Genomic DNA, 19,076 nt, shown 5'->3' with positions numbered 1-19,076 from the left:
AATAATCGAATTATTCAAGTTGTCCACAATCGTTCATATGTTGGAAGTAGATATGAATGAAGATTGCCGTGAATTGGTGTGTAGATTGTCTAAATGGTATTAGACATAGCAAAAGATTGCTGCGACGTTCATGAGTGCTTATGAACTAGTTTTGAGCATTGGAATAAACCCGTGCTTGCTGGAATCACGTTATGGAATATGATATAAAAGGGTGATCGCAAGATGATAATATAATATAGTCTTAAAACCTAGATATATGGTTTGTTATTTGTTAATTGGTTGTACATTGATAATGCGAAAACGCATCAGTAACTCGGTGTTATAAAACGCATTGTTGTGTATAGTTGATTAATGAATAAGTAAATGCATATAAGTCGAAGTTTATCTGTAACTTTTATCCTAAGAAGGTAAAAGCGATATATCGGCCGCTCGATGATTTGATTTGACTTATGTGCCGGGCCCGGTCAGAACTGAATTGATGTGTTCAATTAAGTTCTATGTCAAATAAATCAGAGATCGAGAAACCTAAATGCTAGACTAATCATTCCATAGAATTGCCAGCATGATATCTAACAGAGGACTGTACGATCCCTTATCTAAAGGACAAGATTGATTAGATCAGAGTTTGACAGCGTCTTTGAGAGCTATGATTGCAAATCGAATTGTACTTGTGCATATAGTTACTAGACTTATCCAAGTGGGAGACTGTTGGAATAGTGTCTAAGGCTGCAACTATATTAGGCAAGTATTTGACCCGATTGTGCATGGTCCTTTTGGGTTGCCTTCACCATAGCAACTTGATAGGATGATTTATTAAGAGAGAATAAATATTATTAATATATTATGAGAATAATATAAGGAATAATAATATTGTTATTTGATTAATATAAGTCATAAATTAATTAGTATTAATTTGGTGACTTAAAGAGATTAATTAAATAAGAGGGTATAAACTGTCAATTGTTTGATAGTTACACTTTAGACTGTAAATCCTTAAGAGATAGGTATTGGACGGATTCTAGAGCTTTGGATAGCTCAAAATCGTCCAAGGCTTATCTATGGTAAGGATTTGGATTGCTTTAAGGAAAGGATTATCCAACTAGGGTTTAAGGTGAAACCCTTAAGGAGTCTACAAGTATAAATAGACCCCATGGCATAGGGAAATCGGCACCTCCTAAGAAGAAAGAAACCCTGGCCGAATCTTCCCTCTCCTCTCTCTCTCAAATCATCTTCTTTGCTTATTGGTGTTTGTAAGCCATTAGAGGAGTGACAATTGTGACTCTAGAGCTCCAAGACAACAAGATCAAACAAGAGTTTCAAAGGTATACTTCTAGATCTGATTTTGTCTTGTTTTATACCTAATTAGTTGTTAGAAGTCTTGGATTCAAAGCATGTTTAATTAGAAAGCCTATATCCAAGCATTAGGGTTTTGCATGCGCACATAGGAAAGTTCTTATGGCTGAAACCCATCAAATAAAAGTTAAAAATAATTTGTTTTTAATTATTTTATTATTTATTTATTTATTTATTATTTTATTTTAATTTTTTTTATTTCGGATGAAAAAGGAATTTAAAATTAAAAGAAATTGAGTTTTTGGGGTTAAAAGTGTCAAAATGCGAAACTTGAAGCGAATAAGACGCTTTATGCATTAAATGGGGAAGGAATGTATCAAGTCGTGGCCTAGAGGAGTTGGAAGCAGCGCTGCTTGGTGTACCAGATGTCCTGAGTTCGAACCCAGGCACCTCCTCTTATGCTTCTTATTTTTTTATATGCGAAGAGAGGATCGAGGACCGAGGTGCGAGGTGCGAAGACCGGCCGCAAACCGAGGCCGTGAACTCCGGACCGTGAACTTCGGGCCGTGAACTCCGAAACCCTAGCCGCCAGCCGCAAACTCCGCCACACCCTCACAGATTTCGACCAAAAACACCGATTTTTCGACTTTGAAGCTCCAAAACTCGATCAAAAACCCTTTTTTATGAAAAACACGAAGAACAAACCCCCCTTATTTTTCAGAGATCTATCCAAAAAATCAAAAATCTTTCGAAAATAAGATCAAATAATGCTCCAAATCTGACAAAATTGACTGATACAACCAAGCTTTGATACTAATTGTAAGCCCCTAATTTTCCTGTGTATCAATCAGATCCGTTTGATGGTGCGGAATCCCAATCAAACGGATGATGTCAGATCAAATAGAAGAGAAGGAGAAGAAGAATAATATGAATTTCAATGTATTGATAAATAGAATGATGATCCGGATACAAGATATTCACAGACACTAACACACACTTGTTCTTCTCTCTCTCTAGGCCGTACACTCCTTCGTGTTCATCAATCTCTACTCCTCACCCTAACACCTATATATATACAAGGGAATATGGGCTTGTTGAACATGGGTCGTAAATGCGTTTACGGCCGTAAACATCAAGTTGTTTACGGTCCAAGACACAAAAATACATTTTTCTAGAAAAGTAAAGTATAAACCATATTTTTGACCCAACAGGATTATATGATCACTTATCTTAAATGACACGTCATCTTAGTTCCGCGAGACTTTGAAAGAGCTACGATTGTTGATCGGTTCCTGAAGTCATACTTGCAGTTATAGTTATTAGACTTATCCAAGAGGGAGACTGTTGGATAAGGTGTCTAAGTCCATAACTATTTCGGGTATGTACTTGAACTGGTTGGCATGGTTCATTTGGGTTGCATGGCATCATGATAATTGGATAGACAAAATGAGAAGAAGAACACTTATGATTTTTTAATATATTACAAGTTATGATATATTAATATGAAATCATATTATTTAATTAGTATTGATCAAGAATTAATTTGGAATTAATTTTGTGATCAGAAAGAGACTAATTAAATATATGGGGTTGATTGTGTAAATCATCCATTCTTATATAGTGGGCTAATGATCCATGGTTATTGAATTGGGCTAAAACCCATAGGGTGCTTAGGGTGCTCCATGGATGGTCCATGGAGGTTAAAACCCATGGATCATGGAGGAAATTAAAAACCATGTGAATTAGGGTTTACATGGTGTAACCCTACTTGTGACACACTATATAAAGACCCCATGGACTACCAAAATCGGCACTAAGACTAGAAGAAGAGGGCTAGCCAAACTTTGAGTGATAGTGAACTTCTCTCGAAGTTATTCCAAGATTTGTGGTGTTGTGTGAAACATTTGAGGCATCACATTTAGGGTGCTAGGTTCACAAAGTTCTTGAGGAATCCAAGCAACAAGAAAGGTATGTTCTTCTACTAGCTTTTATGTTACAAGTTCCCCATGCCATGCTAGTTAGGTTAAGAACCTTGGAAAAATGAAATTTTCATGTATCTTAGTAAACATAGATCCAAGGTTTCTAGGGTTGCATGTACACCATAGGAGTGTTAGAATGCTCAAAACCCTTCAGAAACATCCAAGACCAACTCAGCAATAGACGACCAATTCCCTGAAGAGCGATATCACAACATTAATGAAGACAAAGTACTTTAGATCCCAACTAGAAGTATTAAGGTGCATCAAGTGGTGCCATCCGTCGGACGAATCAAAAAATTGCCATCGAAGAGAATCCAATTGTTGACACAAGCCCAATCAAGAGAATGCAGACTCTAAATGGACTGGGAGAAATGTCGCATGTCTCGAAGGTGGTAAAACACAAAAATACCATGCCCTAAGACCATGTCCATGTTCTTGAATGCATTGCAGTTATGGAAAAAATTATGATGGTAGAACAAGAAATAGAAGATTGTGAAGCTTTTATAAAATATAAAGTTATGAAGAGGTGACAAGTGGAAAAGAAAAAAAACAAACTACCTTTATTTAAAAAGATTGGGACAGAGTTTCTGTTCAACGTATGATTCCAGTGATTTAGTGATTCAGTAAAAGATGTAGCAGAAGTCGAGGCATGTCAATACAAAGGCGAAACTGCTAAAATGCTAAAAATTAATAAAATACATAAACGAGAAGTTCCAAAAAGAGGTGGTGGAAGCTACGGAATACAAAAAAGCTTTCAAAAATCTAAACTTTAGATCTCCGTTCACGGATGATATAAACAAAACCACTATCCCAAACGTGTTGAATAGACCCCGATTACAACCATATGATGGAAGTGGAAACTGGGATGACCATGTGTCTTACTTCTAATGGGCCATAAACATGATAAATATTGATCCAAAGTTATGAATCACAGGAACGTTTAACGGGCATGCTTGATATTAGTTAGCCAACCTACCACTAAAAAGTATAAGAAGTTTTGACGAGTTGTGTGAAATTTATGTAAATGCTTCATACAACAAAAAGGATTTAAAACAATAACACACACACACACTCACACACGCACACACACACCATATTTTCATGCAGAAAACCAAATCAGGAATCAAGAAGAGCGTATTTCTAACGATTCAACTAAATAAGCAAAAATATGCCTACCCGAGATAAACCCTTGATCATAACAGCCTTTACTTATGGTTTGTTAGAAGGAGAGTTATTCATGAATTTGGTAGGGAGAAAATTCTTAAATTCGATGGAGATGATATGGAAAATCAATAGGTTCTTGAGGAAGAAAGCAAAAAGCACCGAAAAAGCACGAATGGAAGGAAAGACTACGATCTTGACTAAAAGGAAAGTAGGGGCAAACCCTTGGTCCAACAATTGACATTTAGGAAATGCTCCTCGGTTTGGTAGATACCAAAGGTTTCCTCACCGATGAATAAGGAGACACAACGACAATTTCACCCCTACCGATAAGGGATATATGAAGTGTACGCTAAAAAAACACAGTCAAGGGAAGTAAGAGTAAGAGAAACAAGCGTTACCCTAGCGAACCTAACCAATATTGTTACATCCATAAAAATGTAGGGCAAGTTTTGGTGGATTGCGAAAGCCTGAGGAAGGAAAAAGAAAGGAAAAAGTTACCTAAGTAGGGAAAAGTATGAGTTCCTAAGAAAGAAGAATCAGTGTACAATGTTAAGGTAATAATGATCCAAGAGGGAGACAATACAAAGTGAATAAAAAGGGGATGGGTCAATTTGGAAATTACCCAAAGTGGCCGAATATCACCTACCCATCAAGGTACCATACCTATTGTTATAAAGGGTGCAGTGGGAAATTTTTTAATCCGTAGGATATATGTCGATAACAGAAGTTCAATTAACATCATCTACGAGCATTGTTTTTCGCGGTTACTATAAGAAATTAGGAATTTTGTGAGACCACCTACATCATCGGTAGTAGGTTTCATTGCATAGTCGATTTAATCCGAAGGAAAAATATTGCTCCCTTTCACACTTGAATATTACACAAGCAGAAGAAGAAAGACTATTATAGATGAATTTCTCATAATCGAAACCCCATAACCTTAAAATATGCTTTTAGGGAGGATAGTCCTTGATCAGTTACAAGCTGTTCATTCCACTGTCCATGGATTGTTAATTTTTCTAGCCGAACGAAGCACCATTAAAGTGAGAAGCATTCCAGTAAACCCCTAAGAATACAGTCATAAAGTAGTACGTATTGTAATAGTGAAGGAGGCAAGCTCTACTTAAAATATGGATTAGACATATTGCTTAAAAATATATAGAAGTATTGTCTTGGAAGCCGGAAGACATAACAGGGATCCCTAGAAAAATAACCGAACACCGATAAAACATCAATCTTAACCATGTTCTTACCAAATAAAAGAGAAGAATAATGGTTAAGAAAAATAAATGAAGTAATTAATAAAGAAGTAGCAGATCTGGTGGCAACAAGGGTAATGAGGGTGATCTAATCCCGAAATGGATTGTTAATCTGGTTTTAGTGAAGAAAGGGGAATGTAAGATGAGAATGTGTGTCTACTTCACAAACTTAAACAAATCATACATGAAGGACTAATACCTATTTCTAGAAACATAGAAAAAGATAGATTCATTAGGAAGGTACAAATATAAATCTTTCTTAGATACCTACAAAGGGTATCATCAAGTACAAATGGCTAAGATGGACAAGGACAAGATGGCTTTCCACACGGAAAGACTAACATTTTGTTACATAAAAATTCTATTCGAGTTGAGAAGCGTTAGGGCAACATACAAAGTTTAGATGGCAAGGATTTCGATCATTAGATAGAAAGAAATATAGAAATATATGTGGATGATATGGTTATTAAAAGAAAATAATATATAACTTCTTAGAGGATATGGAAGAAACCTCGATTCATTTACTAAAAATAAACATGAATCTTAATCCAAATTAACACATGTTTGGCACACGGAAAGGAAGATTTTTGGCTCACATTATGATCAATTCGGGAATAAAGACCAATCCAAACAAACTGCAAACCTTATTGGATATGAAAACTCCAATAAACAGTCACAGATATACAAATGTTAAATGGGAAATTGGTTGGTTTGGGAAGGTTTTTGGTTAAGTTAGCAAAGCAATCAATTTCATTTTTCCATGCGCTAAAAATGCATACCATGAAGAACAGTATAACAAGGATAAAAGAAGTAGAAAAAGCTTTTCAAAAGCTAAAACAACACGCTCGGAACCTACCCACATTGGCTAGTCCTATCTCCAAGGAACCTTTAATCGTCAAGCTATCCACTTATCGACAAGCGATAAGCGTAATCCTTATCGTTGAAAGAGAAAAAAGAAAATACATGTGTATTTCGTTAGTATGGTCTTGCAGGGAGCGAACTTAATTATTGAATAATTGAAAGTCTAACTCTATCCTTAATTTACACGGCTAGACAATTACTTAGGTGCTTCTAAACACATCTACTCTCTATGATAATAGACCAAGCCATACAACAGATTTTGATGTAACCCGAATGGTCACGACGAATGACTAAATGGGCATTTTTAATTTGGGGAATGCGAAATCAACTTGAAGCCAAGAGTCGACATTAAAGGAACATCTCTAACAAATTTCTTGTAAGAAACTCCGAAAGAAGAGAAGATGAATACATATACGGTAAAGGAACCAGAAAGTGGAGCCATACCAGCCCAACATCCTTCCTGAACTGAGGAATCGATCCATGCTTCGGATTGGGAAAAGGTAAGGAATTGTTGGTTGTTGTATACCTATGAAGCATCTAGTAGTGATGGTTCAGGAACAGTAATAATACGGACATGCCCCTCAGGGAATAAGTCCATATATTCCCTTCATTTTAATTTTAAATGCTCCAATAACAAAGAACAATAAGAGGCATTGTTCGCAGGTTTGTGTTTAACGCTCAGTATGAATGTATCGAAGCTACATGCAATGGAGATTCAATGTTGGTGGAAAACCATATCAATAGAATATATGGAAAAAAGGCTTACGTCAATATGTATTTCGCGAAATTTAAAGGATTAACAAATCGATTCCAGGAATTTTAGATCAGCTAAACTCTACGCTCCAAAAATAAGGAAGTTGATGCCATTAGTAAACTAGCGTCAGTGGTATTTAACCTTCTTTCCAAAGAAGTCCTATTAAAGGTATTTTAATGTCTCAAAAATACCATGTAAAAATTTTATTTTTCAAACAACCAACAGCATTTATTCATTCGTTCAAAAGATAACTAGAGTATAAAGTATTCTCGAACATCAGGGTTAAATCATATAATATTAAGTGTGGAATAAAACGCCAGGGGATGCAGTGAGATCTCCCTTTGGAATTAGAAATACCTAAAATAATAAACATAAATCTTTGACATGAAGCTTAGTGAGTTCCCTCATAATTCCACATACCATACATACAACGGGTCTTTTCAACCCCATATGAATGTTATAAACCAAATCATAGTCTGGCAATCTCTTGTTATCATGGGCCAAATGATGGTATTTACTTGTATATGTTCCAGGCGAGACATCTTGGTCTTCCATACAACTGTCATTGTCTAGATCCTGGCCTTCCATACATATGTCAGAGGCCAGATCCTGGTCTTCTGTACATATGCCAAGGGCCAGATCCTTGGCTTCCTTACAAGCATCACAAAGACAACTAGCATCTTATATAGTATAGTGAGAAGACTCACCTCACAAACGCAATTGGCAGCTAACAAGCTCACATAGACGAACAATGGGTGCTATAATCCTCCTATGAATCACAAAAGGTAAATCCTTGGTCTACCTTCTGAAACCAACAATTTGACTAAAAGTTAACCAGGTAAAAAAGTCAATGACCAACGGTCAACAAAAGTCAAAGGTCAACCAAATCAATAGCCACCACGACGTGGAGACCACTTGGCCACGTCGTGTACATGACATGACAAAATAGACGATAAGCAGGACATCGTGACATTGTGGACCCTCCTAGATGACGATGTGGGAATTTTCGGATAAGAAAACTATGAGGTTGGACTCCACCACGTCATGGTCATCCTTTGGCCATCTCCTGGCTACTTGCAGAAGCCAATTTTCTCATTAATGACTTAATCCATTAACTCCTTTTCTCCAACTTTCTAGAAACCTTGCCCTCAATAAACCATAAAAATCCTTACTTTATGGATATGCATGTCCAAGGTATGTCTCTCCTAAACTAGGTCAAAATAGGGTAAGAAATGGAGCTAAAACTCCATGCATTGCACCAAATAGCATGAAAGTCTAGATATGGAACATATGATTACCAACGGACCTCAAGAAGTGATAAAGTTTAAAAATTTATCAAAACCAACCATTTATGACAACATATCATAAAGGAAAATGAGATCAAAAGTCTAGATCTACAAAAACGAATCATAAAGGTGAGAACTTGGAGACTCACACAAGTCCAGAAGATTCACTAAGAGATGGAGACAAGATGCTAGTTGATCCTTTGCTCAACAAAGCCCTCCCTTCAACCATCAAATGACCAAAATGCCAAAAAAGACCTCAAAAGACAAGATAAGAGGCTAGGGTTTCGAGATAAGAGGGTGGAGCTGATCGGAAATGACCTAACCCTATAGATAAGGCCTTTAAATATGGAAGAATTTGTAGGCTTGGGCTGCAACACTCGCCACGTCGTGGCATCCTTCTTTCCAAATCATGGCGTCCATCCAGATACGCGAGCATATAAGTCTCATGACATGTCGTGGTCGCCATCCTACCACGCCGAGGCAATATGGGTTTCCCTAAAAACCAAAACATCGACCCATTTAGGTCACCAACTGATCTATTCTAGAAAGTAGGTGTTACAGGTATTACCTAGGTAATGCATCGAAGGATAGAAAGTGGAGATGATGGATGTAAAATTGGAAGAAGAATAATGGATGGCTCTTTTTATCCAATATCTCCAGAGCAATGGTTTACCCAAATGGGAGAAAGAAGCGTGAAAAGTCAGGGTCAACACGGTAGAGTAAAACATTATTATAGGAATATTATATCTCAAAGGATATTCCACGCCATGGTTAAAATTCCTCACTAAAAAGGAGGCCGAAGAGATGGTTTAGGAGATACACTCAGGAATTTGTGGACTGCATGTTGGTTTAAGGGCGATCACCCATAAGATATTACAAACCGGATGCTTTTTACCAATAGTGACCTCAAATATGAACTTTTTAATCAAAAAATTTCATAGTTTCCAAGTGAGTTCTAATGTCCAAGCTCTACCCACAGTGGTTTTGAACTTTTTATCCTTGGTCATTCTTCCAATAGGGAAATGACATTGTCGGCCCTTTCCTAGAGGCACCTGGCCTACTAAATCACAAAATGGGTAGAAGCTAATGACGTGACGATTATTTCCAAGAAGAACATTCTAAAAAGTATGTGGCGACAAATAGTTCATCGCTATGGTTTTCCACAGGTGATCATAAGTGATAATGGTAAACTTCACGCCAGTTGCATATCCTCAAGCTAATGTCCAAGTTTAGGTTACACACAGAACAATTGTGAAAGGAATCAAAACAAGATTGAATCGAGCTAAAGGAAAATGGACAGACAAGTTGCAAATATGATTATGTGCGTATACAACAATAGTGAGAACTGTTGGGTTTTGAGCATTCTAACACTCCTAAGTGTACATGCAACCCTAAATACCTTGGATCTATGTTTTCTCTATTATACATGCAAATATGAACTTCCAAGGTATTATCCTAATCTAGCATATAAAACAATGAATATAACAAGATAGAATACATACCTCTTTGATGTAGAAAGTCTTCATGAAGCTTGAGTGCCTAGTACCCCAAGTGTGACACCTCAAATGGTTCACACAACACCAAATACACTTGGAATAACTTGAGAGAAACTTGAACACTCCTTGAAATCGTCTAGCCCTCACACTCACACATAGTGCATGATTTCTTGAGCCATGAGATTCTTTTATATGGTGGCTATTAGGGTTACACCATGTAACTCATGACTTTACCCATTCCTTATGCTCCATGGATTTTAACCTCCATGGAGCCTCCATGGGTCACCCCATGGACTTAGTCCAACATAAGGAATCTTGGATCACAAGCCCACATATATAAGAATGAATGATTTACACAATCAACCCATATATTTAATTAGTCTCCTTTTGATCACTTAATTAATTCCAAATTAATTCTTGATAAATAATAATTAAATAACCTTATTAATATATTAGAAATTATAATATATTAACAACCTTAAGTGTTATTTCTCTCATTTTAGTCTATCCAAATGCATGATGCCATGCAACCCAAATGGACCATGCCGGGTCGGGTCAAGTCTTACCAATTATAGTTATGGACTTAGACATTAATCCAACAAGAACATCGAAAAAGAAACTCCTTTCAGTCTAGTTAATAAAACTAGAGTAGTCATCCCAATCGAAATGAGTGTCCGAACCACTCAAACTACTAAACAATGCACCAAAATAAATACGACTAATCTGAGGGTAAGTTTGGATCTTTTAAAGGAATGGTGTAATGATACGATGATACAACAAGCAACGTAGAAGTCCATGATAGAGAACTATTATAACATTCAAGGTAGGTGACCTTGTTCTTTAAAAGAATGAAGCAAGTAGGAAGGAGCACCTGAGGAATTTGAGTCCAAATGTGGAAGGGCCTTATCAAATAATTGAAGAAAAATGGAATAGATCGTATATATTGGCGAAAATGGAAAGAGTCAAGTTTCCATAGACATGGAATATGAATAATCTGCATAAATTCCATTTCTAAGGAGACATTCCAACACAACCTTTTGTTGACCAGAAGCAAAATATTCTCCGGATGGAGATAAAAGCCATCAATTTTGGAAACTTTTGTTCAACGTCACTTTTTGAGAACAAATGCTCTTAATTAAGTGCTCAATCATGAGAAGAATGCAAAATTGTCATATTGTGTGAAATTTTTTATCACATGTTGTTTAGGGCATAATCCACATAGTTCGGCCACCATGGTTCACATGCTACTGGTTGACATGCTATGTTCAGCCACCATGGTTCAGACACCATAGGCCGACATGTTAACATAGGTTGATATTCTAAGTTCAACCATCATGGTTCGGAAAACATAGTTTGACAAGCTATGTGCGACTACCATAGGTCGGCATGCTAATTTCGGCCACTATAGGTTGGCATGCCAAGTTCGTCCATTATGGTTCACACACCATAGATTAGCATGTTAAAATTCAATCACCATGGTTCGAACATCATGAGTTGACATGCTAAGATCGACCAGTTAGGATTATATACAATAGATTGATATACTAAATTCAGGCATTCTGGCTAACACCATGTGACCCGATACATTTATTTTGAGCGTCATGGTCCAACCACATCTTGATTCACTTAAATTGAAAAATAAAAATTGGTCATAACAACTCAAATAACTTAGCCCGATATAACACACAGGTATGCATATTATAATTACATAGTTTGACCATTAGGGTTGAACACAAACAAATACAACATTATATCGACTTATATTGTATTATCGCTTAGAATATACAAGTCGAAACACTCGAAAAATGATCATATAATGGACATAAGTAAAATGATTTACTGAGAGAATACAATATCCTAATACCCCTTTGAAAAATAAGATAATCGTAACTTAGCTACTTACCTAATTGACTTAAAACACAAGGTGGAACAAAAATTATTAGGAAATAACGATAATAAAAAGCTAATATAAGGATTCGATATAGTCCATATTGAAAACAAACATAACAAATTTTCAATAACATGCTTAATACATAAGTCTGGTGTTTGCAAAATGATTACACAAAAAGGACGATATATATAGTCACTTACAAAAGCATAACAAAGATAGAACTACATATGATCTATGAAGACCCACACATCCAAACAAAAGTAAAATTACATAACACAAATGCATCCCAAAAAATCATATCACTTGGAAGACGCACCTTGTTCTACCTTAAGGCACACCAGGTGAACTTTTGTCGGACATTTCTTCAAAGACTACGTCTACCTCCCCGGCCTCCAACATCTTCAATAACACATAGTCATGGTTAACCATCTCTAAAAAGAGCTACTACACAAACTTCTCAACACTTGGGTATAAATACAAGGATCCCTTCCTAGAAAGCTCTTTGTGGTATTTCTCTTTCATTTCCATACAATCCAGATGGAGAACTAATTGAATGGAGGTGGTATGTAGCGGCATGTTTAAAGTAAAAAAGTATTCCAAGTTTAATAAAGATCGGAAAAAATATGGTATCCCTTTCTTGAGAAGCCAACATATATCAGTAGAGTGTTGTTAAAACATTTGTTGATAGAATAAAACTTTTTTGGTCGTTGCACATTCACCTTCAAGTTTTTGAATACATGTGTTCTTATCACCAAGAGAAATTTGTTAAAAACCAACTTCATCCTCATGACGTTTAATCTAAAAGTCTTTCTATGAATAGGAAATGTCAAGACTTGAAACCTTCTCAGTGTTGGTCTTTTACAGGGGCAATAAGGTCTTCTTCAAAACAAGTAACAGGGACAGGATAGTGAGATGAGCAGGGGACAAACACAGGAAGGGTAAAGCAGGGAAAAAACAACTTTAATGAAGAATTGCACAGTGAACAAAGATAGAGAAGGTTAGACATGGAACAAAATAACAGTCTGGGGCAAAGTGCAACTGTTTTTCTTCACTGAATTGTAAAACAAAGTGGGGATACTTTCATCGTACACTTGCCTTTCTACTTATACTAAAACTTGGCTAAAAATAAGGAACTAACTTGACTACATGTCAAAGACCAGGAATACACTCACTGAGACCTTGATTTATTCAAACATCAAAAGAAAACAACGTGCATTAAACTAAAATCCGAATTAACTTTAACATTTTCCCCCTTAATTCTGAATTTTCTTCACTCCAATCAAGTCCTTCATATCTTCATGCTTCACTCTTGCTAGGGACTTTGTGAGAATGTCTGCTTTCTAGATTTTCCCACACACATGAGTTACAATGATCTCTCCATTTTCAGCACACTCCCTGAAAAATTGATACCTGAAGTCTATATGTTTGCTCCGGCCATGAAATATAGGGTTTTTCATCAGGTCAAGTGCTGAGTTCTTGTCCACAAACATTGTCAAAGGTGGTACTTTTTGACCTGTGATTTCTACAAGAAGTCTCCTTAGCCATATGCCATGACAAGCTGCCATAGTGGCAACAATAAACTCAGCTTCACTATATGAAAATGTAACTACCCTTTTCTTTTGAGATGCCCTAGTGACCAAGTATCCATTTACATAAAGCGCCATTCCCCCTATGCTTCTTTTGTCATTTACATCCTTGGCCAAGTCACTATTAGTATAGCCTGAAATATTGACCTTTTATCCTCCTTTAGAATAGACTAAACCATGGCTTAAGGTTCCTTTTACATATCTCATGATTCCTTTTACAACTTGGAGGTGTTTTATGGCGGGCTTCTCCATAAATCGACTAACTACATCAACAACAAAGGTTATATCAGGTCTAGTGTGAGTGAGATACCTTAGGCAGCCAACAATGCTTCTGTACTTAGTTGGATTTACCATCTCCTCATCTTTATCCTTGGTCAAAGAGAGTTTATGCTCCATTGGACTTTTGGTGGGATTGCAATCTAACATGCGAGTTTTGACCATAATGTTCTTGGCATAACCTTCCTGCTTTAATGTGATTCCTTTGTCTTGTTGGTTTACTTCAATTCCCAGGTAGTATGAAAGTAGACCAAGATCACTCATTTCAAATTTGGCCTTCATCTCCTTCTTGAACTCATTTATGTTTTCTGGATTGCTACCTGTCACAAGTAGATCATCTATACACACTCCAATAATCAGACTGCTTCCACTCTTTGTTCTTGTATACACAGAGTACTCATGGGAACATCTTTTGAAACCTAAATTCTTCAGATATTTGTCTAGACATGAATACCAAGCTCTGCGAGCTTGTTTTAAGCCATACAGGGGTTTAGTGAGTTTATACACTTTTCCAGGTTCATCCTTCTTCTCGAAACCTTGGGGTTGTGAAACATATACCTCTTCATTTAGATGCCCATTCAAGAACGTCGACTTCATGTGCAGGGGATGCACACGCCACCCATTCAAGCCTGCAAGAGACAGAATGACTCGAACTGTTTCGATTCTCGCCACCAGAGCAAAAACCTCTTCATAATCGATGCCCTGTTTCTGAACGTAACACTTTTCCACAATTATTGCTTTGTGCTTCACAATATTTCCAATTGGATCCCGCTTCACCTTAAAGACCCACTTTAACCCAATTGCCTTCCTTCCATTTGGGAGTTCGACTAGTCTCCAAGTATTATTCTTCTCAATTGAGGTTCTCTCAGCGTTCATCACCTCTACCCATTCTCTCTTTCGACTCGCTTCACAATAGCTTGTGGGTTCATCGTTACTGCATACTAACATGAGCACTTCTGGTGGCAATTGGATTTCCTCAGTGTTTTCATATAAATCGGTGAGCAAGCGGTAATGTTTTGGAGCACCGCCACCAGTAGAACTTGAGGCTGTACTGGATGAGTTTGATGAGATCGGCGCATTTGGTGTAGATGGTGGGCTCGTCGGAAATAAGGTATCACCGTGTGGGCCTGTTTAAGGGTCCAATTGGTAGCTGGGCTGTGATTCACTATCGGTCCAATCCATATTGGTAGGAGTATGGGCATTATTTAGTCCATCAGGCGTGACTGGAATGGACCCAATCTCTTTAACGTCACTTTGGTATCCGATGTAGTTTTCAACGTCAAAATCGAACCCTTCAATGGTAAAGCTCATTCCTGGCGTTCCTTGTATCTTTGTCGTTCTGTCCCATCCCCATGTCTGGCCCTATTCAAACACAACATTTCTACTTACATGTATCAACCCAGTATTCGGATCCAACAACCTGTAATCTTTTGTTCCTTTTTCGATTCCCAAATGTACGACACGCCTGCTGCTTTTATCTAACTTTTTCAGTTGATTCTTGGGAATCATCATGTGTGCAAGACATCCGAACACTCTCAAGTGACCTACATTAGGCTTGCGACCGGTCCACGTCTCGTAAGGTGTGGAATCATTCAGGGATTTCATGCTTATTCTGTTTAGTACATAAATGGCGTGGCTCACAGCTTCTCCCCATAACGTGCGATTACGCCTCTCCACCACCCCGTTCTGCTGTGGGGAGTATGGTAAGGTGAATTGTCGGTCAAGTCCCGTTTCATCAGAATAGGTGGTGAATTGATTTGACAAAAATTCACCGCCCCTATCTGTTCTTAAAATTTTGATCTTCTCGCCGGTTTCATTCACTACTTTAACTCTAAAATTCTTGAACGATTGAAGAGCTTCATCCTTTGTTTTTAGCAGGTGTACCCACATTACCTTGCTATAGTCATCGACCAAGAGCATAAAATACTTGTTATCTGCTGGTGTGGGGGGTGAAACTGGACCACACAGGTCTTCGTGAATCAACTCGAGCTTCTTCTTGGCCCTGAAACTGGTACAAGATGGGTAGGGGTTTCTTGATTGTTTTCCACCCAATAGTCTTCACATGGCTGGGATGTTATAACCATCTTAGGTACTCCTTCTATGATTCCTTTATCTGACGTCGACTTCAAGCCACTGAAATTCACGTGATCTAACCTTATGTGCCATAACCAGGTAGGATCACTTATTTCAGCAACAAAACATCTTGGATTGACCTCTTTGAGCTCGATTTTGTAAAGCCTGTTTGGTGATCTCTGAACTTTTGTGAGTAGTCTCATCCTGGAGTCATATATTCTCAAGAAGTTCTCCTTGATTCTAATCTCAGGACCCCCCCCCCCCCGAAAGGCGAATAGGAAGCTTCAAGCGATCAAGGATCCCACCTTTGATCGAGATGAATGGCGCCTATATAACCTCTTGCTTGCTTACCAAGCCATCCTGGCAAGCTCCTCCAGTTCGATTATGATTCTTGACTTGACTTATTATAAAAACAACTCACTATCCAAATGAAAGACGATCGATTATCTACCCAAGAAGATAGAGAGTCCCACATACGAGAAAAGGTCACAAATAGAGTTGAACCAAGTAACATTGCAAAGGCATAATGATAGTAGGGTCGGGATATCCCCACCCTCCGAACCGGACGTGAGGGTCTCCCCTCATCCGGCTCTCTGCAGTGGAATTTCCTTTACCTTTTGAGAGTTGGCCAAGGCTTATTATATTGCTACACAACTCAGGTATATAGTATGCCTCTATTAATCTCCTTTTCTCACCATTTTTGCACCGGAAGCTAATCATACCCCTTCCTTCAATTATGACTTTTGAGTTGTTGCCAAACTTTACAGACCCCTAGACCATGGTGTCTAATTCGTGGAATTTGCTTCTCTCTCCAGTCATATGGTTGCTGGCCCCTGTGTCCAGATACCACATGTTTGAGTCACTCACAACATCACCCTTCGATCTCAGCTTCGGTTTGACCTTCTCTTCATTAAAAAAAACTTCTTGTGTCTCTTCTTTAGTCTCAAAGGACGACAATAACTGGGCTGGTTCATCATCTTCCTGGATCAAATTACTTTCATGATTTCTTTATTTCCTTGGGTTCTTGCACTCAGCTACGTAGTGCCTGAACTCTTGACAATTATAGCATTGTATTTCACTTTTATCTTGACTTTGGCTTCTTTCTTTCTGTTGGTTTGAACCACCCCTGCCACGACCACCTCGACCCCCACTAGGACCACCTCTGCCACGACCCCTTCCTCTTCCTCGTGATGACCCACCACGGTTGCCTTTTGGTGCTGTCTTTGAACTACCTTCTCCTTTCTTCTTGTTTCTCTTAGTCCACTCTTGGTGGGTTAAGAGAAGCTTTCTTTCTTCACTTTCACCATGCCCTTTTAACCTTTCCTCATGAGCCTTTAGCCTCCCAATAACCTCTTCAGTTGTCATTGTTTCCAGGTCCCCAAATTGTTCAAGTGTTGAAGCAATTTGGAGAAATTTAGTGGGTACCTCCCTAAGCATCTTCTTCACTACATAGGACTCATTCACTGTGTCCCCTAATGCACGCAATGAGCTCACTATGTTGCTTATCTTGGCAGAAAACTCATCGACTCCTTCCAATTCCTTCATGTTTAAGGATTCAAACTCAGCCTTCAATGTTTGAATCCTTGTTGTCTTGACATGATCCGCTCCAAGGAACATCACCTTCAAAGCATCCCATGCTTCCTTAGCTGTATTTTTCTCGGACAAGGACAATAACATGTCCTTGGGTATCCCTTGGTAAATAGCAGCCAATGCTAGCTTATCTTTCTTAACCTCCACAACTGTGTTGGCTGTTTTGGGTTCCACTGCTTCCCAGACTCCTTGGGCTTGCATGAAGACTCTCATCTTTATAGCCCATGCAGAGTAGTTGCTTCTTGACAGCATCGGGTAGTCAAAAGTGATTGGACCTTCCTTCTCCCCATTTCCATTGCTTCCTGACATCTCTTCACGAGATTGATATTTTGGCATGCAACAACCAGGCTTTGCTCTGATACCAAATGTTGGTCTTTTGCAGGGGCAATAAGGTCTTCTTCAAAACAAGTAGCAGGGGACAGGATAGTGAGATGAGCAGGGGACAAACACAGGAAGGGTAAAACAAGGAAAAACAACTTTAATGAAGAATTGCACAGTGAAAAAAGATAGAGAAGGCTAGACAGGGAACATAATAGCAATCTGGGGCAAAGTGCAACTGTTTTTATTCACTGAATTGTAAAACAAAGTGAGGATACTTTCATCATACACTTGCCTTTCTAGTTATACTAAAACTTGGCTAAAAATAAGGAACTAACTTGACTACATGCCAAAGACCAGGAAAAGAAAACAACCTGCATTAAACTAAAATCTGAATTAACTTTAACACTCTGCAAATAAAGCTTTCAACTCTGTAAGTTGCTCAACAGATTACTCCAAATTTTTTGCCAAGAACAATTGACACTAGAAAACATCCTTGTTTTTCATCTCTATATCTTTGTTCAAATTAGATAACTCTTCTTGTCGATGAGCAATCTCACTCATCTCAGCTAGTAAACGCTTGTTCCTAGCAACTAAATCAACATTTTCATGCGATAGCTTTGAATTACCCTCTTCTAAAACTTTGTAACTAGTATGAGATCCTTCCAAAGCCTTCACTACCCTCTTGAATTCCAATTCTTTGGGATCGGCTTCGATGGGCTACCTCATTAATCCAATGACTTTATTATATGGGAGAGAGAGCCCAATCCACCCTTTCCTTATTTTTCATATTGCCCATACCAAGTTTATTAAGGAACACTATAGTAGAGAATAGATGAAGAAAGGAAGGCAATGAAGTAGCCAAGGTAACCCTAGAGGAGTGAGGGGCCTCGTTCCCAACAGACAACACCCTTGATACAATTAATAGGAGATGTCATATAAGTATTGTGAAGGATAAATGACGAGTTATGTTTATAAAAGAAAGCTTCATACAATTTTTTTTCAAAAGAAGGATTGACTAAGGCAATTTCATTGACAATGGTAGGGTCGGTAGTAGCATTGGATTTTTACGGTTCCGCCTCGGTTAATAAAAGATCAATGTCGATGGCTTCAATAGTACCGATAGGAAGAACACCTTCCACCTTAAAATGAGATTCACCCAACGATAGAACAATAGACTTCACATGTAACGTTCCCTTAAAAATAAATAAATAATAATAATAATAATAATAATAATAATAATAATAATA

General features: G+C 37.9%; 1 protein-coding gene across 1 annotated transcript; it reads right to left on the bottom strand.

Moving 5' to 3' along the window:
• Positions 1-16,926: 16,926 nt before the first annotated feature.
• On the bottom strand, positions 16,927-17,817 carry LOC145051117 (uncharacterized). The gene has a single exon (XM_078999252.1). It carries the CDS (start codon positions 17,815-17,817, stop codon positions 16,927-16,929), a length of 891 nt encoding a protein of 296 aa, XP_078855378.1.
• Positions 17,818-19,076: the final 1,259 nt, after the last annotated feature.

The sequence above is a fragment of the Lactuca serriola genome, chromosome 5 (genome assembly GCF_051521515.1).
Source record: "Lactuca serriola cultivar US96UC23 chromosome 5, Lser_US96UC23_V15, whole genome shotgun sequence".
Lineage (NCBI taxonomy): Eukaryota > Viridiplantae > Streptophyta > Magnoliopsida > Asterales > Asteraceae > Lactuca > Lactuca serriola.
The sequence above is the reverse complement of the archived record's forward strand: the minus strand, read 5'-3'. Positions and strand labels throughout refer to the sequence as shown.

What these genes read in the sequence shown, in the direction of transcription:
- LOC145051117 (XM_078999252.1), bottom strand. Translation starts at nt 17,817, where the DNA reads ATGTCAGGAAGCAATGGAAATGGGGAGAAGGAAGGTCCAATCACTTTT.